This window comes from Prionailurus viverrinus, chromosome B3 (assembly GCF_022837055.1).
Source record: "Prionailurus viverrinus isolate Anna chromosome B3, UM_Priviv_1.0, whole genome shotgun sequence".
Classification (NCBI taxonomy): Eukaryota; Metazoa; Chordata; class Mammalia; order Carnivora; family Felidae; genus Prionailurus; species Prionailurus viverrinus.
This window is the reverse complement of record NC_062566.1, coordinates 93,780,460-93,803,140: the sequence shown is the minus strand read 5'-3', so window position 1 is coordinate 93,803,140 and position 22,681 is coordinate 93,780,460. Positions and strand designations below refer to the sequence as shown.

Genomic DNA, 22,681 nt, shown 5'->3' with positions numbered 1-22,681 from the left:
AGCCCTGGGCTGGGAGTACAGCCACATCGTTTTGAGGCAACAGGAGAATCCTGAGGTCATGATTCTTCTTTTCATGGAATATTGTATCTATTGACAGCAGACGATGTTAAACAATCAAATGAATGATCTTAGTAATTCCAAAGGATTGCCAAGGAGACATAGTTCAGGGGGGCTAGGAGACATACAGGGACACTGAACCAGCCTGGGGAGGTCTAAAGACACCTCTTTAGGAAGGGACATTTGATCCTCATCTAAAGATGAACTTGCATTAACTAAATATCGCCCCCTCTTTTTCATTCTCCTTTCTTTTCTGGCCTTCCCATCTCTCTCTTTGCCTTCACCAACCACCTAGGTTATTCTGTAATCATTTTTTTTGTAACTTTGTTTTTTAATGTTTATTTTTGAGAGAGAGAGTGCACAAGTGGGGGAGGAGCTGAGAGAGAGCTGGGGATAGAGGATCTGAAGCAGGCTCCTCACGGACAGCACAGAGCCTGACGTGGGGCTTGAACTCACGAACCCTGAGATCATGACCTGAGCCAAAGTCAGAGGCTTAACCGACTGAGCCACCCAGGTGCCCTTATGCTGTAATTATTTACAAGCCGCTGACAAACAGCTCCTCGAGAGAAGTAAGATCATACTGTTTACAGCCTCCTTCAGTCCAAGACAAGAAAGTTCCCAAAGGACAAACAGCTCTCTTTTAATTGAATCCAAGTTGGAGAAAGCAGTCTTTCACGGCCCCAGCTTAGTACCTTGCTTTTTGTGTTTTCAGCAACTCAAGCATCCCAACCTGGTTAACCTTATCGAAGTCTTCAGAAGGAAGCGGAAGCTTCACCTGGTGTTTGAGTACTGCGACCACACCGTTCTCCATGAGTTGGACAGACACCAAAGAGGGTGAGTGATCCATCCCTTACAAATGAAACACGGCACCACATGCCAGGATTCGTGAGGGAAAATTAGCAATGGCCCCTTTTGCAGATCGGGCAAGAATAGGTTTACTCCGCTGCTGGGCCTGACAGCAGAAGAGTTACTGAAAAGGCTGGGAAGTGGGTCATAACTAATTGTTTTCATGAAGAAAGCAGCAGCATTATTAGGTTGAACTTCATTTCTTTGTTATACTATCTGTGCATAGAAGCCCTCTTGGTCTCTAAGAAAGAAAAGGAAGATTACTGGTTAGTCGTACCTGACTAGAGAGGTGTAAGGACTCAGAGATTGAAGGCAAGAGTCCAAAGACGACGGCCAATAGGAGGCTTAAGGCGAAAACAAAGGTAACACTTCAGCTGAAGCGATCTGGGAGTCTGGTCTGCTGTCTTGGTCAGGAATTGTTTGGTTACAGGTGGCAAGAACCCACTTAAGGCAAGTGTAGGTGAAAAAGGAATGTTGGGGTGGCTGTGGCCGGGAAGGATGGCATGACTTGGGGGCTCTGGTGACCTTATCACACACCCCTTTCTGGCATGGGCAGCTGCTTTGTGTGCATTACAGGAAGGCTTGGTGAGCAGACAGAGCTTTTGTTTGAAAAAAGAAAAAAAACACACACACAAAAGTGTGTGTGTCCCTTCCTCTGGTTGACAGTAGCCTCTTGCCAGAGTAAGCACTTGGGGACTTGGGCACCCACCCACTCCTCAACTGGATGCTTAAAGCACCGTCAGTGGTGCATTTTCTCTCTCTCCCAACTCTTCTCTGTGCCGGCTTCACTCTGCCTTGCAGAGGAGTCTTATAAGGTGGCTTTGGGAGAGTATGTGTCAATGGTATGCGATAGAAGGGGAAAATACGAAATAGGAAACATTGCCACGGGCTTTTATCAACCTATGTAGCTATTCTAGAGGAAAGAAAGTTCTAGAAGAAGGTAGCATCTGCATATAAAGTCATTGGAAGACTCTGCTTCGGTTCAAGTGATGGAGCTAACCTGGAGGCTAATCACTGTGGCCAGATGGAGAGGGTAGAATGTTTAGCAGGCCTGGAAGATAGGATTCAACGTGGATCCAAGGAGACTTCCTGGAGGAGGTGGCCTTTGAGTTGAATAGTGAGAGACTTAAAACATGTGAGCAGGGAAGGATAGCCCATCCCCTCCTTTTGCTGTGCTCCTGGGAGCCCAGCTTTGGCTGAGGACAATATGCAGAGTGGCCTCGTGTATCAGAATGGTGGACTGGTGCCCCATCCCTGCTCACAATCACACCCCGTGACTGGAGCCTGTGGCTCTCTCAACAATGCTTTCAAACCCTGGCCAAGTGTTTGCTCTTTGCCACGTGGTGGTAGTTATGTGATCAGCCATGATATCCAGACAAATAGGATTAAAGCAGCTTGTGGTTTGTGAGTGACCATGGCATAGGCTTTTCGTGTTAATTTACACAGCCAGAGAGAGCCCAGAGAACAGACACTTCTCTTCAGAAAGTCATTGATACAGAGAAATTATGTGTTCAAGGGAGGAAAACTGTTAGTATGTTGATATTTGCTCTTTTGATAGCTTGCAACTGACATTTCAGTTAAACCTATTAGTATAAATTACTCCTGGCTTTGAGATGTTGCAGGGAGCTTGATGAATCATGTAAGGTTGAGTCACTTGGAAACACTGATCAGTGGGGGGCTGAAAGCAGTTGGGAGTCAATTCTTTTTTTGGCATATAGTTTGAGCAGAAGAAAAAAGGACAGGACAAGGAGCGATTAGAGTTTGGAAGCAGATTTTTTTTTTTTTTAACTCCACTGGCTAAAATATGTTATGTATGTTCCAGGAAATAGAAAGTGCTTTAATATGGAGGTGGGTAAGGGAAGGACCAGTAGATACATGTGAGGTTAAGTACAAGCAACATTTCCAAATGATGATGTGCTGTGGTTTGTTAAATAGAAGATTGACCGAAGGAATGCTGATAAATGAGCAAACTTGAAAAATAAGATTTATTCTAAACCAAATTATATTCACTTATTTTGAAGTTTAGGGATTTTTTTTTTGTTTTTAAAAATAGAAGTTACTTTTCATTATACTGAATAGTTGACAATTCTCCAATCTATTTTAAATGCTATTTCAAATTTTTGCTTGTCATCATTAAGGAGTACATGTCGTTAAACTGCATCAACCAAAGATTTTGAAATTCATAGGAAACTTTTTGTTTTTCAAGTTAGAAATTTCTCATATTATAAAATAGCACTTTATAAGTACATCCCCCGTAAAAGTGGGTCAACATCACATGCGTGACCTTTGGCAAGTTGCTTCCAGGTGTTCTCACCTGTGAAAATGAGAGTTTAGGACCAGGTGAAGTTTAAGGGGACTCTCAGGTCTAAAGTGCTATGAATTGTTGATCTAATACCGTAGAGGTCAGAAGACCGCAGGTCTCCTTCAACATCATGTTTAGTCTGTTGGATAATATCAACAAAGGATAGCATGCGAATGCCGGTGTTTTCCTGGTGTCAGGTGGGGTCCTCCTTCGGTTTGTACGCTCACTCCAGAATGTCCCGTGATCACCATTTTGTATTTCTAAGTACAAATTTCTGAAATACAAAGTGGATCTTACCAGTCCTCTTTATAAAACCCTGTAATAGCTCCCCAAAGCTTACTGATGTGGTCCTAGCATGGGACACCAGGTTTCACAGCCCCATTTCTCCCCAGATTGCCACATAAAACGTGACACTGCCTCACGGAATCATTTCCATTCTGAGCCTCGTTCAGTAGGACAGTTGCTTTCTCCGTCTGCACTGCCCTACCTTCTCTGCTCTGCCTACACACCCCTGCCTGTCCTTCAGATATGGCTCAAATATGACTGCCTGTGTGGTAACTATTTTAGCTGACGGTGAGAAGAGTCAAGAGTTCCTTTCTCCGGTATCCATAGTATCTTCTGGGATTATTTCTATTACAGACTCCATTTGCACAGTAAATTGTAAAAATCTTCAAGGGCAAGAGCTGTGCCTTCCTCCCCTGTGTATCCCCAGTATCTTGTACCTTAATTCTTGGCACTTGGTATATCCCTAATACTTGTTGTGGGATGACCAAGTTAGCAGACCAATAAACTGATACTTACAAAATGATTTTGAAGAAGGGTAATAATAACAGTGTTTCGATTATTTTTCACTTTAAGATAGTTACTTTGACTAAAACTTCTAAAATCTGGGGAGCCTAGCTCGCTTAGTTGGTAGAGCATGTGACTCTTGATCTCAGGGTAGCGAGTTCAAGTCCCACTTTGGGCATGGCGCCTACCTAAAAAAATAAATAAAATTCTAAAACCTAATATTGTGAAAGGAAATGATCAGTACACTGCTGGAGCAGCCTGTCCAGAGGGCAGTTTGCGCATTGTGTATTAACAGCTTTAGAGACAAATCTTAGACCAAGCAACTCTACTTCTAATAATTTATCATAAGAAAATAATTGAGTATATGCACAAAGGTTTAGTTATACAAGTATTTATTATTAAAGGATTTTCTATGTTTTTTTTTAATTGAAAAAAAATTTTTTTTAATTTTTTTTTTTTCAACGTTTATTTATTTTTGGGACAGAGAGAGACAAAGCATGAACGGGGGAGGGGCAGAGAGAGAGGGAGACACAGAATCGGAAACAGGCTCCAGGCTCTGAGCCATCAGCCCAGAGCCCGACGCGGGGCTCGAACTCACGGACCGTGAGATCGTGACCTGGCTGAAGTCGGACGCTTAACCGACTGCGCCACCCAGGCGCCCCGAAAAAAATTTTTAAGTAAGCTCTACACCTACTGTGGGGCTTGAACTCACGACCCTGAGATCAAGAGTTGCACTCTTTACCACCTGAGCCAGCCAAGTGCCCCGTTAAAGGATTTTTTTATAGTGTAAACATTGGAAACAACTGAAATGTCCAATAATAGATGGCTGGTTAAGTAAATTATGGTATGTCTTTACAATGAAATACAGTGGAGCCACTAAGAATCATGCTTATAGATAAAACATACATTGAAATAGGGGTGCCTGGGTGGCTCAGTCGTTTGAGTGTCTGACTTCAGCTCAGGTCATGATCTCACCATTCATGGGTTTGAGTCTCATGTTGGGCTCTGTGCTGACAGCTCAGAGCCTGGAACCTGCTTTGTATTCTGTGTCTCCCTCTGTCTCTGTCCCTCCCCCACTTGCACTCTGTCTCTGTCTCTCAAAAATAAATAAATGTTAAAAAAAAAAAAACCCAAACACTGAAATAGAAAAATGTTCATGAGTAATTGCAAAATGAAGAAAAATGCTATAATAAAAATACATAATTTCTTTTCATAGAATTCATATATAGATAGAAAAAAAGAAAAATAATTAATACACTTAATATTTTAATAGTGATACCTTGAATTATGATTGTTATAGTTTTCATTTTACTTATTTTTTAATGTTTATTTTTGAGAGAGAGAGTACAAGTGGGGGAGGTGCAGAGAGAGAGGGGGACAGAGGATCCCAAGCTGGCTCTGCGCTGATAGCAGAGAGGCTGACATGGGACTTGAACCCACAAACCATGATATCATGACCTGAGCTGAAATCAGATGCTCAACTGACTGAGCCACCCAGGCGCCCCTATTTATGTTTTTTAAACTACTTCCCCCATGTTGCATGTATCACTGTGGTTACATTTTAATCATTAAAAATAATTCCTGACAAATAAAACTCAAAAGACCTGTCTCTACTTTGAATCTGAAATGGACACTAATTCATTGCCTCATTATCATGTTTGTAACTTCTTGTACTCCTTTGGAAAGCTTTTGGAAAAGATTCAAATTCATGTTGCTACTAACAAGCAAGTTTGTGCACAAGACATGTATCCTGCTACAGTGACATAAATATGTATCCATTATAATTTCCAGTGTGGTGCTTATGTTGTTTATATTTGCTCTTAAACAAACATATTACTGTTCCTTATCTTCTGAAGAACTTAATATACTTATTCTTAAACTGTTGGTCTGTCCTTGGTCAAAGTTTGGTAAGTGACTAGTTTCTGGATTCCCTCCTCATTTTTCTATCCCTCTGTAAGTGCAGCCAGACATAATACTTCTTTCCCATTACCACTGGTTCTGCCTCTGACTCTGATGGAGTTTGTTCAAAGAACATCTGGTGGGGGAAGGTTATTACTGCAAGTTTTCAGTTTCTGGCAATGGAATTCTACAACTTTTATAAAACACTAAAACTCTTTATTTTTAGATTAAAAGTGATACATTGTTGCAATAATGTTTCAAGCAACACAGAAACATAGAAATAAAATTAACAGGTTGAGAAATAGTTTTCTAATTATTTTTCTATGTATATCCATATTTAAATAGATTGTATTCTACATCATTCAGTTCTGCGTTTTTTAAAGAGTATTCAGGCACTATCTCCTGATTCAAACATACCTACTTTTAGGGACACCTGGGTGGCTCAGTCGGTTAAGCATCCCACTCTTGATTTCTGCTCAGGTCATGATGACCTCATGCTGTTAGCATGGAGCTTGCTTGGGATTCTCTCTCTGCCTATCCCCTGCATGCGCACGCTCTCTCTCTCTCTCTCTCTCTCTCTCTCTCTCTCACTGTCTCTCAAAATAAGTAAATAAACTTTAAAAAAATAGATAAAATGGACTGATTATATATGTTTGATAACTTGCATTGTTTTATAATTGCATTGTTTTATAATTGCATCCCCTAATTTGGAGATGGATGCAAAGAAGCTAGCCCAGGCTAGTACTCATACTGCCTACTTTCCCTCATCCCAATCCTTTGCCTGCCAAACACCATTCTGATTATAACCTGACTTTGTTTATGGAATTGCACACAAGAAAAGTATAGCCTGGTACTCAAAATTTGAACATGGATGCAAACTCTTCCAAAGCATTTGTTTCTTAAATATTTTCATATTTATTTGAGATGGTATAACACAGAGGGCATGGTGGTGACAACCCTCAACATGCCTGGCTCTTGAGTCAGCTATTCCAATCTGGACAAGTTGTTTTCCATGCCTGGAATGCCGTTATCATAGAACATCTCCCTTCACTATCCTCCAGGAGATTCCTGTTGCTTCCTTCTTGTGTGTCAGGCATCCAGTTTTCTCTGTTTCAAGTAATCTTTTATAGTCTACTTCTTTGGGTGGGGTGCTTCCTCCAGGGGCTCCCTGAGAAACGGTGTATGAGAGGTCTAAAAAAGAGAGTTGGGGGGGCGCCTGGGTGGCTCAGTCAGTTGGGTGTCCAACTTCGGCTCAGGTCATGGTCTCACCACTTGTGAGTTCAAGCCTTGTGTCAGGCTGTGTGCTGACAGCTCAGAGCCTGGAGCCTGCTTCCCTTTTTGTGTCTCCCTCTCTCTTTCTGCCCTTCTGCTCACACTCTGTCTCTTTCTCTCAAAAATAAACAAACATTAAAAAAATAATAAAAATAAAAAAGAGAGAGATTGAAGTCTTGCCTTTGCACTTTAAAAATTCTTTCACACAGTTGATTGGTATTTTGTGTGAATATAGATTTGTATGTTTGTTTTTTTAGAAAATAATAGTCCTTCAAAAAATTTTTTTAATATTTATTTATTTTTGAGACAGAGTATGAGCAGGGAGGGGGAGAGAGAGAGGGAGAGAGAGAATCCCAGGCAGTTTCCACGCTCAATGCAGAGCCCGATGCAGGGCTGGCCTCACAAGGTCATGACCTGAACTGAGATCAAGAGTCGGACACTTAACTGTCTGAGCCACCCAGCCTCCCCTTGAAAGCATTTTTGAAGTGCCCTCTATCTTCCAGTGTTAAGAAGTCTGTTGCCATTCTATTTTCTGCTCCTTTGTGAAGTCCGTTTCTTTTTTTATTTCCAGAAGCTTCCTCTCTTTGTTCACAGAATTCTGCATTATGAAAATCATGGGCCTTGCTTTTTACCCCTTATGCTGGCACTTGGTGGGCTCCTTTTGTCTGAGAAAGAAAATTTGAATTGTTTTATTACTGAATTACTATCCTTTGTTTTCTGTATTTTCCTGTTCTGGGCATTTTGTTATTTGGATTCTGGACTCTAATTGGTCCTTTTGCTTTTTTTATAGTGTCTTTTTCTTGTTTCGTGGATGCAACAGCTTTCCTTTTCTCTATTAATGTTTTTCTTTTTTTCTTTTTCTTTTCTTTAAAAATTTTTAATGTTTTATTTATTTTTGAGAGAGAGAGAGAGGGCATGTGTGTGAGCAGGGGAGGGGCAGAGAGAGAAGGAGACACAGAATCCGAAGCAGGCTCCAGGCTCTGAGCTGACAGCACAGAGCCTGACGCTGGGTTCAAACTCATGAACCATGAGATCATGACCTGAGCAGAAGTCAGATGCTTAACTGACTCAGCCACCCAGGTGCCCCTTTTTTTGTTTTTTTTTTTAAAGTTCTCGTCACCCTCCACGGTTTCTGTTTCTTTTAAGTTGTTTTCTTTCTGTTTGTTTTGATCTCTACCCTTCTCATTTCAGGCTTTCCTTGGACATTAGATAATGCCCATGGTTAAGAGTAGGGTGCTATTGGAAGCTCTGGGCTTCACTGTGGGGTTATCTGGCTGGTTCATTTGCTGGGAAACCCTAATGTCAGAATTTTCAGATCTTTCCTCCTGAGCTTCCTCCATAAAAGTCTTCCAGTATTTCCAGCTTTGTTAGAGCCAGTGAGGGAAGAAGCCTGGGGAGTCTCAGCATTCGCCAGTTAGTATGTACATAATCATTTAATCCTCTGTTTTGGGAACAGTATCCACCATCTCAACTGTACCAAACATCCTCTGTTTTACACTCTCCAGAAAACAAAACTCCAGCCTTCTACTAGGTTGGGGAAAGAGTGCTCCCTACTGGGATACAATAGGGGGAGGGATCTAGAGATTTCATTGTTTCCAAAACAGATTTTCCACACTCCTCTGCCCCTCCCACTTCCAGAGGGATCTTGGCTGCCAGGTCTTGCACCCTTGGAGGTGCACCCCCACCTTTGGAGGATTCTTTGGGACAAACTGGTTGGTCTTCCACTCTCTCCTCTTCTGGCTTAGGTTTTGGCTTTCTTGGATCTGCTGTCGGTTTTCATTCATCCGCCTGCTTTCCAAATTCCAGAATGTGTTGCTATTATCTCTTCTCCTGTTCTGACCATGTAGGTTTTGGTCTTGGAAAAAACCTCTCCGTGTGGCTATAGTCAGGTTTGGAGAGGGAGTGAAATTAGATGGGCTTGTTCAACCTACCGTCTTAATCCACGAGTCCTTTGAAACACTCCCTTCACTTGGCTTTGGCAACACGGCTTTTCTGAGTGTCACCTTATTTTCCCCCATACTCAACCCCAGTCTCTTGCTGAATCCCTCTCTGCTCTCTGACCTCCACCTATTGTAGGGCCTCAGGACTTTGACCTTCTCTTCTTTTTCTGTATTCACTTCCGTGGCTTCCATCTAGCCCTAGGGCTCCAAATATCACCCATATGTATATACTTCCCAAATTTATATTTCCAGCCTGACCTCCCTTGTGAATTCAGAACTGCCAACCCAGAGGCTTTCTTTTGCTGTCCAATAAGCATCTCAATATATTCACCTTTCCTCCCCCAAACCAGATCTTCCCTCAGCATTCTCCTCAGTAAAGAGCCCCACCATGGACCAGCTAGTCAAGCTGAAACCTTGGTATCATTCCTTGGTTCCTTTCTGTCTCTCCTATCCAATCTTTCAGAAAATCCTGAAGATTCTATTTTGAAAATATTGCCCAAATCTGGCTACTTCTCACTCCCGTAACCACTACTTCAAATGTTAACTTAAGCAGAGAAGCTCTCTGGACCACGCTACAGAAGATAGTGCCCCTTCCGGCACAGAACCCTGTGTACCTACGTGTATATCCAATTCCAACCCAACACAACAGAACGGATTCTAATTATTTCCCTCTTATCTTTGTAACTCCCTTCTTCAGCAGTGAAAAACTTGCCTCCTATCATCATCAGCTAAGAAGGATCTTAGAGATGGACTCTGAGGCCCTGGCATTTTAGAGAAGAAACAGAGTAATAAAGTGGAGTAGCTAGCTCAAGATGACCACTGGATGGTTTGGACGTTTGAGGACTGTGTAATAATGGGCCCAGCTTTAGAGGAGTATTAATAAATATGCTGTTATGATTTACTTTTAAGTGCTCCTTTTGCATAATTTCTTTAGGGAAATCTTTTTAGAGACTAAAGTGGCCTGGCCCTGATAACCTTATATTAATATTTAATTCATTAAATAATCAAAGTATGCTCCATATTTTTTCTGGACAAGAAGGTGAGGCTGAGGGAAGCATTTTCTCTAAAGTTCCCTCTTCTTAGTTGTATTTTTCTAGGCCTTCTTTCTAAACAGGTGAGTTTTCCTGGCATTGTACCAGTGTAGCACTAGGACAAGGAAGAGAATTTAGAGAGAAGATACTTCAATCCCAGGGACATGGTTCTGGTCCAGAAATGTCCCAGCTCTTCCTGGCGGTGGCCTCTTCATTTCCTCCACATTGTCCCATCCTCTGTTCAAGCATCCTCTGATCTACTTGAAAGGATTTCCTGAACATCTGGTCTGGTGACAACAGTGGCCTCGTGGCCCATCCCAGAGCCTAGAAGTGACTTGTTTTGGTCACCTAAACACAACTACTAGAGAGAGTTTCCTCCCTGGTTTACTTATTAGTTCTGGCTGGGGACCATAACACCATTGTTTAACGTCTGATTCATAAAAACAGTAAGTCCGGATGGTGGGTGGGAGGCTCTAAAAATAAATGTACTCTCTCTGTAGTCATTTCACTCATTGCCCGATATATATTTTAAAGGCTCCCAGGAGAGGAGTCTCTTCCTAATTCGCACGAAGCATCTGACAGGGCTACTGGTTGCCCTGGTTATGTAAGCTGAGAGTCAGGGAAGAAGTGGGAGGCTGGGGGCAGTGGCACCAAGTGTAGACGACGGTGATAGAGGACAGGGCAGAGAGATGTGGAGTGGGATGCGGCTAGCTGCCAGAGAGAAGCAGTGTGGGAAAGAACCACTTATTCACTTTTGTTACATGCTGTGCAATGTAAACCTCTTCCCTCTTGGCAGTAAAATCTTCATTACTTAAAAAAAAAAAAAAAAAAAAAAATGCTGCCTGGGGAGTCTGGAGAAACCATGTGCCCGTGCATGAAAGATGAATTCTGTCTCAAGGCATCTGTTTGAAGCCGCTTGAAAAAAGCAAACAAACAACAATACCTTTTATGCTATGTATTAGCTAACTTTTCATCAACAAAAAGCTCCTGGTAGAAATGGAGCTCAAATTACCAGGCAGGTTTCCAGTGGTGTCACAGATGTTTGAGGTAGGTGATCCTAAGTATTTGTGGAAACCCCTCAGTCTTCATGGTCCCTTTCTGTAGAAGTCGATGTTAGTACTGCTATTACCTTGCTGTCCCTAGAATCCCACTGTGTGTTGATCACACGCTCTTTACACTTTGGATTTGCTCTGTGAGGTAGATGGCGGTATGTGTCACTACGTAAGCCTGTCTTAGTTTACTCTTTCCTTCCTTCCTTCCTTCCTTCCTTCCTTCCTTCCTTTCCTTCCTTCCTTCCTTCCTTTCCTTCTTTCCTTCCTTCCTTCCTTCCTTCCTTTCCTTCTTTCCTTCCTTCCTTCCTTCCTTCCTTTCCTTCTTTCCTTCCTTCCTTCCTTCCTTCCTTCCTTCCTTCCTTCCTTCCCTTCCTTCCTTCCTTCCTTCCTTCCTTCCTTTCCTTCTTCCCTTCCTTCCTTCCTTCCTTCAGCTGAGTTCCATGGCTACACTAAAGAATGTGTTTATGTTGCTTCTTTATTTTTATTAGGGTACCAGAACATCTTGTGAAGAGCATAACTTGGCAGACATTGCAAGCTGTAAATTTTTGCCATAAACACAACGTAAGTCTCATGATCGCCCTTGAAAAATCAGAAGGCTGCCCTTAAGCTGAGGTAGAGCCTTTGTACAAAATTTACATCCTACTTTTGTGGATATGATTTTCACCCAAATCTTCTGAAGCCTGGTTGGGGTTAACAGAGGCTAAAAATGCCAACCTGGCTATTCTTACTTGTTCAGGTTACATAAAAGATGTATTGTTACAATGTTAAGAAAGTAGTTATAGGTTTATATTGGTGAGAAACTGCTTAAAGTAGAATCTGGAGTCTGCATTGATCTGGCACCCTCAAAAAGCTCTGAAACTGGAGAGAGGAGCCCCAGGTGGCTCATGCCTGTTTAGTTGCGGGAGGCGGAGTCCCATGCACCATGCACAAATGCTGGTGTCTGTGTTGGTGAGATAAGAATGCCAACGCTGGAGCACAGCAGCCCAGCGGACGTCTCTGAGAGTCCTGGCCAGAGCTAGGCTGCGTGGGAGGCACAGGGGGCTGCTGCCCAGGTGGTAAGACGCCACGAACACTGGGCAAGTGACTGCTCCCTCCAGTACGGCACTGCCCCCTCCCTGCACACGGAAGCCAGATTCCAATATTTCAGCTTCATTTTGGCCGTCAGGGCACCTTGACTGCAATATGTCATATCCTATCTACTGCCAGGCTCAATTTAGCCGGTGGGCTGAATCCCCTACCTTAGGAGGTCCTAAATGATTTTTCCTGAAACTGCCTTTCTGGAAGGAGAAAATACAGAAGTCGCCAGCACTTCCCCCTGTGGAGCCTCCACTCAGCTGAAGGCTACAATCCTTGTCAAAATGCATGTATCCCAGAGAGCGTGGACACCTTATGCTGCTATTTATTGCAAGTGGGGGTGAGCACTTTCCTGAAGGCAGGTGTTAAGACGGGGGAGCAAGAGACACCTCCTAAAGGCCCTGGTGGGGAAAATCAGAGACAGTAAAGAGGAATACAACACATACCACTGTTCCCTGGAGAGTCCCTGAAGCTCTGGGCGGCCACATGTACTGATGTGGGGAGGGTGTAGAACCTTGTAAAAGAATTCCCAGAACAGAATAGGAACACATTCTTGCTTGTGAGTCCTTCTGACCATCTGTCATCATGATATTCATGGGTGTACCCATTTATAGTAATATGTGAAGCCAGTGGGAAAAGAATGGCGATCTCAGGAACATTAATTGCTGAGAACCAGATAGATAGTAACAAAATAATTGAGAAACTGTCTCCCCCCACCCCCAGATTTTCAAGAATAATAAATACCCATGGGGAAACATGCACACTGATCTCTCACCCTGAAGGTCCTTTGGAGGGAGAACTAGGCCAGGCCCAAGAAGAACCTCTGTCCTCTCTCCAAATTCTAGAAAGTCAAGAATACCCCAGGGTTTCAGCTGTAAGCTAAAGAGGGTCTCTCAGATTGCAGCAGGATCCAACATTCTTCTCCAGAGAGGAAAATGCTTGGGAGAAGGGAAGATTATTGGAAATTGGGATTTTGACCCAAATGTTGTTTTTATGTAATCCTTAATTAGGTTGTTGATTTGTTCTTTGCCAAGAGAATTGTTATTTAATAAGAAAATCATGTGAAGATTCTTCAACTTTCTTCTAACATTAGCCTGTTAAACAATGTCAGCTGTGGTTTGGAAACCACAGGTGATTTGAGTCTAAGTTATGGAGTGGGGGCTCTGTCCCGTGGGGGTGGATGTCGCTCTAAGAACTTGTGTGTGGGACAGAGCTGACATCTAGCGACTCTCCCCAGAGGCTAAGCTCTGTCTACCCTTGTTTATCTTGTCAGGATGAATTCCAAGAGCTGGAAGGGAGGTCTCTTGGCAAGCTCTGGTTCCCGCCCTTCTCTTCCCCAGCTTATCTCAGCAGGCCCAGGGCTTGTCCTGTTTACCAGGCGGACTGTGTTCTGTTCTCAGCTAAACAACTGAACTGTGAATTCTGCTTATGTATCAACTTGCAGCTTCTACAGCCCCGATGCAGGCCTCACCCAGAGGCTTTTAACATTTTCCCTTCCACCTAGGCTTACGAGAATAAATATAGGGCACCCAGTTAAATTTGAATTTCAGAGAAACAATCTTTTTAGTATAAGTATGTCCCAAATATTTCATGGGATGTACTTACACTGAAAACTTATTTGTTGTTTATTCTGCCTACCCTATTTTCATTTTTGCTTTCTTCCTTTTTGGTTCTCTTGGGTCCTTTAGGAATTTGGAGTGATTCAGGCTATAATAAGTATGGTACTAGATTTATTTTAGGCTGCTATTTTGTAGCCTATTATCCAAACAGCCAGTACAAGGTTTTAATGATTTTTCAGATATTTGCTAAATATTCATGAGTTCTGTTTATCCCATACGTTATAGTTCTCCTTGATAATCTATTTTTGTTTTGATTTTTGTGACTAGTGCATACATAGAGATGTGAAGCCAGAAAATATCCTCATCACAAAACATTCAGTGATTAAGCTTTGTGACTTTGGATTTGCTCGGCTTTTGAGTGAGTGTTGATATTTTCTTAAATAATTGTAAAAGAGAGAGAGATTTCTTTATATGAGAAAGGCTCTTGATGCTATAAAAAGCTAGTTCTTATATGTTTAGGGCATAAGCATGCCCTAAATTACAATTCTGCAATTACTGAAAACATGTAGATACATACAGTGGCTTAGAAATGTATGCTATATAAATTATACCACAGTAATTATTGTTAAAGAGAATGTTATTCTCCTGGTTTCTACCTTTTTTTTTTTTTTTTTTCTTAAATAGTGATCTCAGAAGTACTATTTTAGAAGAGTGGTGGTTTTCAGCTTTGGCTGCAGATTAGAATCATCTGGGGAACTATTAACTATAACTATAAAAACTACACTGAGAGCTCACCAGGCTCTCCCCCAGGAGTTCTGGTCTCACTGGACTTAGATGGGGCCCAAGCGTTAGTAATTTAACAAATACTACATTAATGATTTTAATATGCAACCAGTATGGAGAACCATTGATTTACAAAAGCCACAAGATGGGGCACAAGCTTGATTTCTTAGGTCTTCCCCCTCCCTGTTTTGATTCCAGTCTTCCACTGCTCTCTCTCTGTTTTCCATGTACCATCACTGGCCAGCTGGACCAAGTGACTACTACACAGACTATGTGGCTACCAGGTGGTACCGCTCCCCGGAACTATTGGTGGGGGACACCCAGTACGGCCCCCCAGTAGATGTGTGGGCTGTTGGCTGTGTCTTTGCTGAGCTGCTGTCAGGGGTGCCTCTGTGGCCGGGGAAATCAGATGTGGATCAGCTCTATCTGATTAGGAAAACCTTGGGTAAGTGGTGTTTTTGTTATGCCTTTTGGGAAACTGAATAGTTTGACCCGTGTCAATACAGGATGGAGCCAAGCTCCCAGTCTCATTCGATGCCCTTTACAGTCACAAAGGAGGGGTACTCTAGAAGCCTCACTTAAATAATTCCATAAAAGGTGTCCACATTTGGGGGTACCTGGCTGACTCAGTCCGTAGAGCATGCAACTCTTGATCTCGGGGTTGTGAGTTTGAGCCCACCTTGGGCATACAGATTATTTAAAAAAAAAAAAAAAAAAAAAGGAAAAAGTTGTCCACGTTTGTTTTTAATAAAAAGAATTAACTAGAGTGAATACATACCGATTGTTCAAAAGGACACAAGGTTCTCTCTTCAGCATTGTTTGGATCAAGTTAAACTCTGAATAATGATCATAGCAACAGTAAAAGCTACGTTTCTGTATGGGCCTAACAGTTTACAGAATGCTACTGTGTTTTATTTCATTTATTAGGATTTCATTTATTAGGATTTATTCTTTATTATTGTAATTTATTCTTTGGGTATCCTTCACTCTAGTCTGCCAGGCTAGATGAGATCACTGAGATGCTTTAGAAGATTCTAAACCTTCTAAGTGTCAGGAAGAAAGTCTGGATCTTCTGGTGTCACTTTCGTTGTCTTTCTCTCTACTCTTGGGGTGGGATGGGGGAGGGAAGGGGAGGAGAAGAGAGACTTGGAGAGGAATGGATGAAAAGATCTATAAGCAGTGACTGCCTTCTTCAAAAGTCAGGGAATTGCTACTACTCCCCAGTTGAAAGCAAACTTCCTCCTCTAAACTCTTGGAGCATCTACCATCACCCTGTCTTGTCTTGTACTTTTATCTCCCCAAAGATACTGTAAGCTACCTGAGAGTGAGATCATGTCTTACATTTCTAGATTTCCTCCACCAATATCTGCACATAGTAGGCAGTAGGTATTTGCTGATGGGTTTTTTTGAGTAGTATGTAAGGCACCTTGGAGTGATTCCAGGGGCACTCAGCCTTCCTTTGTTTCAGGGCACCCTCTTGTGTCTCCACTTCCAGCACCCTGATGGAAGAAAGTTGTTAAGATACAAGCAGTGTGCTCATGATGAAGTTCACTGAGATCCGGGGCAAGGTAGTAGAGAGTTGTTTTGGCTGCTTGTACAAAATGGGGCAAGACAACAGTTTTTGGATTTGCATGAGAGGTAAAGTTCCAAAACAAATCTGTAAAATTAGACAACTTGATACCCTGGGGTGGAAACTCCAGTCCAGTTTCTGGGTTAGCAGTATTTCTGGGTCCCTGATTGGGAGGTTTTTGTCATTCACTCTGCTTTGGGAAGTGGGCCTGGGTGTACCCCAAGGGCACCCTGCTGAGTATCTCCTGGTATTCTCGGAACAAAATTCCTCTTCACGTGTAATATCCCTAGAATTTTACACAAGGGTGATTTTAGCTGATTTGGCTGAAATGTGGGTAGGATGAGCCTCACCTTATCCTCCAGAATATAGAAATGCTTCTTTTGTTTCATTGATTCATATTGTAAGTGCTTTCTAAGCAGTAGGTAAAATGGGATTTCCAAGTGATCACTATTTGATGAAACAAGAAAAGGTGGTTCCAATTTGGAAATGAATTCCTTCTAGCTAGAAGATCTTCCATGATTTCTTCTTGCCTTCGTACCTTCTTTTCCTCCTCCTACCCCTCCTCCTTCCTTCCTTCCTTTCATCCCTCTTTCTTCCTTCCTCTCTTCCTTTTTCCCTTGCTTTTATCCTCAGATATTTATTGACTGCTTGTATGTGTCGGGCACTGTTCTAAGTGGTAGGCCAGTACCCTTTTATATCCACCCATCAGAATTCAGTTGATATGATTTTGCTTTGTATTTGTTGCATGTTGGCTATTTTTTTTAAAAGGCATTAGTGTGTGTGTGTGTGTGTGTGTGTGTGTGTGTGTGTGTGTATGCTTCTGAGTTGTTTGGATTCCTCAAATACATTGTGAGTCTTTGAGGGGCAAGAACCTCATAGCCTTCAGTTTCTGTGCATGCCTTCTCTACACCTAACATGGTGCTTCATCCACTGAGGTCTTAGTACATGTTGCTGAGGGTTGCCTCAACATCTCCCTCTGATTGAAAGAGCAGACTACAGCCTTCACTGGTGGTAGGCACAGACCCAGCACTGATGGAGACAAACCATAGATCAGCCCTTGCTAACCATTCTCTTTCTTCTTGTCCAAAGGAGATCTCATTCCTAGACACCAGCAGGTATTTAGTACAAATCAGTACTTCAGCGGGGTGAAAATTCCAGACCCTGAGGATATGGTGAGTGACCCATTTTGGAAAGAGCTCTGAATATGGAGGCTAAGGTTACCAGGGTATTTAAGTGGTAATCATTCTTTTTATATGGGGAGTTGCAGACTAAGGAGGTTTTGGTAGTTACTCGCCTGCCTTAGTGCCGTGGCCCACACTGCACTGGAAAGACCATTTAAGAGTGAAAAAGAAAATTGGGGCAAATTGGATAGCAAGACCCTGGACTTCAATACCAATTTAGAAGTTGCTGATAGCAGAGGTTAGGCAGCATGTTGGACAGAAATGCAGAACTGCCTGCCTTCTCCTGTCCTGCCTTGTTTTCAGCAGCTGAAGCTAGGTACCTCACACAGTGACTTATCCAGGAGGAAAATCCAGCATTGCCCAAGTTCCCTACTCTACTGTACTCTTACTGCCCAGACCATGGTGAGAAACCATAATGAACTTGCTTGGCAAGCCTCATTCTGGTATCTCTCCTCTACAGCCAATGTGGAGAAAATACTCATTTTTTAAAATTGAAAAATTTTAAATGTGCATACTCTTAACACGCTTTCAAGAATTTATTGCAGTGAAACCATCAGACAGAGGCATCAATATGTGACATTAGAAATTATTTCCTTTAGTGTTCCATCCATAGGGGATTCATCATGTAAGTTATGATATATCTCTACAATAGAAATGCCACATAGCCAGTAAAAATAATTAGATTTATTATTCACCTGAATAAAAAGTCCACAATGTATTGTTAAATGAAAAAGGCTATAAACAGTACTAATAATTTGACATAATTTTAATAAATGTTTAATAAATGCACAATTTATGTATGTATGTACACATACATTTACATATATAAATAAAACGTGACCGCTTCTGCAAAATCACGCAAAGTTTTTTACATTTGTGAAATAAATGGCTGCAAGGTTATGTACCAAAATATTAACAGCGGGTATCTCTTTGTGGTGGCATGATTTCTTTCTTTCTATATGGTTTTTTAAAAAAATACTTTTGGGTGTCTTCCAATGAGCCTGTATTATAATCAAAAACATCTCAGAGCACAATTAACGTTTGTGAAATCCTGAGTTTCTACCGTCTAAGGAAGGTACTTTCAAACTGAAACTAAGCCTCTAATTGCTCAGTTTCCAGATGGAAGTTCTGTCAAGCTCCATTTGAGCTCTGTGTTCACTCATCCTCCTGGCCTGTCCCACGGTGAAGGCTTTCACCTTCCCCTGCTGCCTCCTTCTCCGGCACCACTACAAATAGGAAAAGTGGGTCATGCTGGGAGCATGCTGGGACCGAGAGGCAGGAATGACACCTGGCATATGGGAGGTGACCCAGCTGGCTCCCTTGTGACCTGGACATTCCCAGTTCCACACTAAATATCCCTTAGCGATTTCCTCTTCGTTTGTCTGCAGTGAAGACTCATGAACAACCCGGGGTTTCATAAATGCAAAAGGCTTCCCAGGGTCTCCCAGAGGTTGTCCTGCAGGGGATTTCCTGTTGACAGAAACACAGGAAGAAGTAATGCGGGGGCTGCACTGGTTGAACATCTGTGCCCGAGTCCCTCTGCCGGTCAGTCATCCTGCTGGAGGGAGGCCTGCTTGCCTCTGGCACTGGGAAACCAGCTAAGCAGGCAGAATGGGCTCTCCTATCACAGCCAACCAGCGGGCCTCATCCCAGGCCAGGCGTTGTTGCTGAGACAGCAGAGCTCAGTGTCAGCAATGTCATGTCAATCCCTAGCAGTGCCCAGATTTAACACACACAAAAGGCAAGAGAAATATTTAAGATATAGTTGGGGGTGGGGGGAGGCTACTCTCAAGGTTCTAATACAAATCTCCTGTAGGATTTTTTTTCCCTGGTGATCTTAGGGAACTCCAAAACTGAGGTTCTTATCTCTTACCCTTACGGTGATTGGTAAGTGCACACTTGGAATTTGAGTGTTGGGGGCTGATTCCCTGTGCAAAAATAACACCGTGCTGTGCTCTTAAGCTTGACCACAGCACTTAAGAGTGGTATTGCATTAGATGAGCCTGGCCAGTCCCTCCAGCTCACATCTGCCATCTCTTTATACATGCGATGCACTCCATCCAGCTGCCCTCCTTAATTAGCCTCTGTTAGTGGTGTATCCCTTTAACTGGCCTGTCTGGCCCCCTGACATTCAGCATTCCTCTTGCTTTATAGTGCTTGTTATTCCTGATTGCCTCCAGCATGTGACTGGAGCAAAATAGCCTTATATGGCCAGAGGGAGATTGATGAATGTCTGCCCCAGAGACTCTTTAAACAGCAGGATGATCAGGGAAACAGCAGGCTCTTGTGGGAGGAGAAACCAGTGTTTATTCCAGAAAACCAAGAAGCATCTGTTCACCTAGGTAGGGAGGAAAAATCTATTTTGAAGCTTCCTTTATGTAAATGTCAATAGATGCAAAAATTAGGGCCTCTTTTAAATGCCAATGTAAGTGCCAAAAATTACTCTAAGGAAAGGCAAGTTATAGAAATTGAGGCAGAAAAAAAAAAAAAGAAATAACAGTTGCTTCACAAGTGCGTTTCTTTCTTCCATGAATGCTCCCTCATAATTTGCTACCTGCACCATTTCTTTGGGAAGTGAAGGGAGTGGTGAGGAGGAAAATTTGGAAAAGAAATTTGGAGGCGGAGAGAGAAGGAGCTTGTGAAACAGGCCTTGTTTCAGCTGGGAGGTGGGTGGGGGAGGCAAGAAAGGTGCCAGGAAGATGCTTCTGTTACTCAGAAGACATTCAACCTGAGGTCACCTTAGCTTTGAATACATACTGTAAATAAAACCCCCTTTTCTTCTTTTTTTTTCTTCTTTTTTTTTTTTTTTTTTTTTAAAAACAGGAACCACTTGAATTAAAATTTCCAAACATCTCTTCTCCGGCCCTGGGGCTGTTAAAGGTAAAATCATAGCTTCTAACAGACCGGAAGCACACAGTAGCTGGTGTCATTGGGGAGTCTAAATGATTTATATCAATCCATGAATTGAAAAGTGTTCCTTTTAGAATTCTCCTTCTCCTTTGGGAAGTATAAATACGTTGAATTTTTATTTACATTGTTACAATGAAAACATCTGTAGGTGTTTGTCACTTTAACTAAACCCAACATACTGTATTTAAAATCTAAGTTACAGAAATTTCAGATGGATAGTACTTGTTTTATGCAGGGATCCTTTTCTTCAAAAAATGTTGGGCCATAGGATTCATTTAAATAGTCAACTCCCTAGTATATCAGAAGTAGGTTTTGATTTTAAAACTTGATTTCTATATACATTTTCAGAGATCTATAGCTCTTATCTAAAATCGAGTACCAACTAAAACATTTTCAAGTTATAGTCCATGCCCTACCCATTTCAAAGTATTTAATGCATTTACTGATGCATTTGTAATATAACCAAAAAAAAAAAAAAAAAAAACACGGCGACAGTTCCTTGGGGTATATAATTGTGAGATTTCATCTACTCAAGTATGAACCCTATGGCCTACTTAATGGCAAAGCAAATAGTTCAGAATGATGCAGTCTAAGGGCATGTATACTATGCTTCTCCTTGCATACATGCATATATATACTGTAATGCATGGACTATTTCTGGAAGAATATACCAGAAAAAAAGGAACAGCTGAATCTGGAAGGGGGAATGGAAGAACTAGAGTGGTGAGGAGACTTTGCTGTGTTCTGTATACATTTTATTTTTACCATGTGTGGGTATGAATTTTTTTAATAAAAACCCAAATTTTTACAAAGTATACACAAAGGACCAAACTGGTTATGTGGATTATTCCCGTTGGATACTGAGGCAAACTCAAAAATCCTATCTTACTCCCTCAGGGCAGAGCACCAACTGCCTCCAGAACAGGGCAAGGTGGAGAAAATGATTTTTTTGTTACTATTCCTAGAACCTATCTATTTACTTATTATATGGTTACCCATTTAGGAATAATTGTGGAAGGAACCAAAAGCATGTTTGGTGTGTTTCTCCTACTTTTCCTCCTTCCTGTTCCCAAATGAAGGGTTTGATCTGTCAAAGAAAAAAAAATTGATCTCAGTAAGTTAATACAATTTTAAAGAAGAATGGAGACTTGTCTGTTCTTTTAGGGCTGTCTCCACATGAATCCTGCTGAGAGAATGACATGTGAACAGCTGTTGCAGCACCCGTATTTTGACAGCATCAGAGAAACAGGGGATTCAGCAAAAGAGCGTGATAGACCAATAAGGAAGACGCTGAGACAGAGCCGAAAGCACCTGCCTGGGGTAAAAATGGGGCACTGCTTTACACAAGTGTCCTGGGGTTGTAGTTTCCAATGACCTCATGCCTGCCACCTGGTGCAGGGAGTCTGTATCTATTCTCGGGGCGGTAACAGCGGCTTGCAGCTCCAGCACCTTCCTTGCAGAGCACGGTGATGGGCATATGATCTGTCAACCAGGGCACTGAGACATCTGCCTCCAAGGACCCCCTTCTCCCTGAATCCTGAATGCATCCTTGCCCTGCAGTTCCCTGCTGCCACAGAGGGGTTTTGTTGTGCACGAGCATGGGTCTCAGGTACACGAGCGTGAGCCCCACTGAGCATGCTTTTTGTGCTTTGGAGAATGAAGTCAGATTTATCCCAGGCAGCTCTCTGTCATGATGTTTACTTTCAGTATTGATTGACATTCCAGGTTTATCCAAAAATGGACCTGTTTTCCCCTCTGTTCCTTTAATCATCAGAGTTGGCTCCGGTAGATACAGTGCCGAGTGCTCTCAGTGATATCAGAACAGCTTATTTAACCAGAGAACAGCATCCAAGCTGCACACAGGGAGCCTGTGAAGAAAAATACTGGTATAAAGTGGCAAAATAGCCTTGCCTTAAGTGTAAGCCTGTTACAAGCCAAAAGCTGTAGTAACTTAGAATGGACTGTGGTTAGAACCACAACTAAGATGAGCTGGCTACTCCTGGTCATTTCTGGATCTGCCTAGGTAGCCCTTGATCTATAAATTATTATGCCTTAGTCTTTCCCTTTGCAGACCCCACTGCCCAGCATGCTGAATGGCATCCGGGTTGTATATGTGAGGTTTGGAGGAGAGAAGGGGATGGACAACCCATTAGAAACAGGTAGAGCATGAACTGCGGGGTCCAAAGATAGACCAGAGTTACAAAATTAAGAAAGCTTTATTTTATTCTGTCATATATGACCCAGGTAGCAAAACATGCCAGAATTAGACTCCCCACCCCCACCCACCCCAAGTTACCACTTAACTTGCTGTTAATCTGTGTTCAAGAGTAGAGGGTCTTGATGCAAATATTTTTACTTGAAAGAATAGGGAAGCCCACTAATTAATTAGTGTATTGCATATAGGCCCTGAAGGATT

The 22,681-nt window shown here is 42.3% G+C and overlaps 1 protein-coding gene across 2 annotated transcripts in view; it reads left to right on the top strand.

Moving 5' to 3' along the window:
* Window positions 1–22,681, top strand: part of CDKL1 (cyclin dependent kinase like 1) — a 59,962-nt gene that overhangs the window by 34,163 nt on the left and 3,118 nt on the right. The window contains exons 3-9 of one of the 2 annotated variants that reach the window (XM_047861675.1): window positions 770–891; window positions 11,677–11,749; window positions 14,149–14,239; window positions 14,849–15,049; window positions 17,264–17,346; window positions 20,179–20,235; window positions 21,430–21,585. In XM_047861675.1, the coding sequence (XP_047717631.1) occupies window positions 770–891; window positions 11,677–11,749; window positions 14,149–14,239; window positions 14,849–15,049; window positions 17,264–17,346; window positions 20,179–20,235; window positions 21,430–21,585 (783 nt within the window). The remainder of the gene's footprint in view (window positions 1–769; window positions 892–11,676; window positions 11,750–14,148; window positions 14,240–14,848; window positions 15,050–17,263; window positions 17,347–20,178; window positions 20,236–21,429; window positions 21,586–22,681) is intronic. The other variant, XM_047861676.1, reaches the window with a different exon arrangement.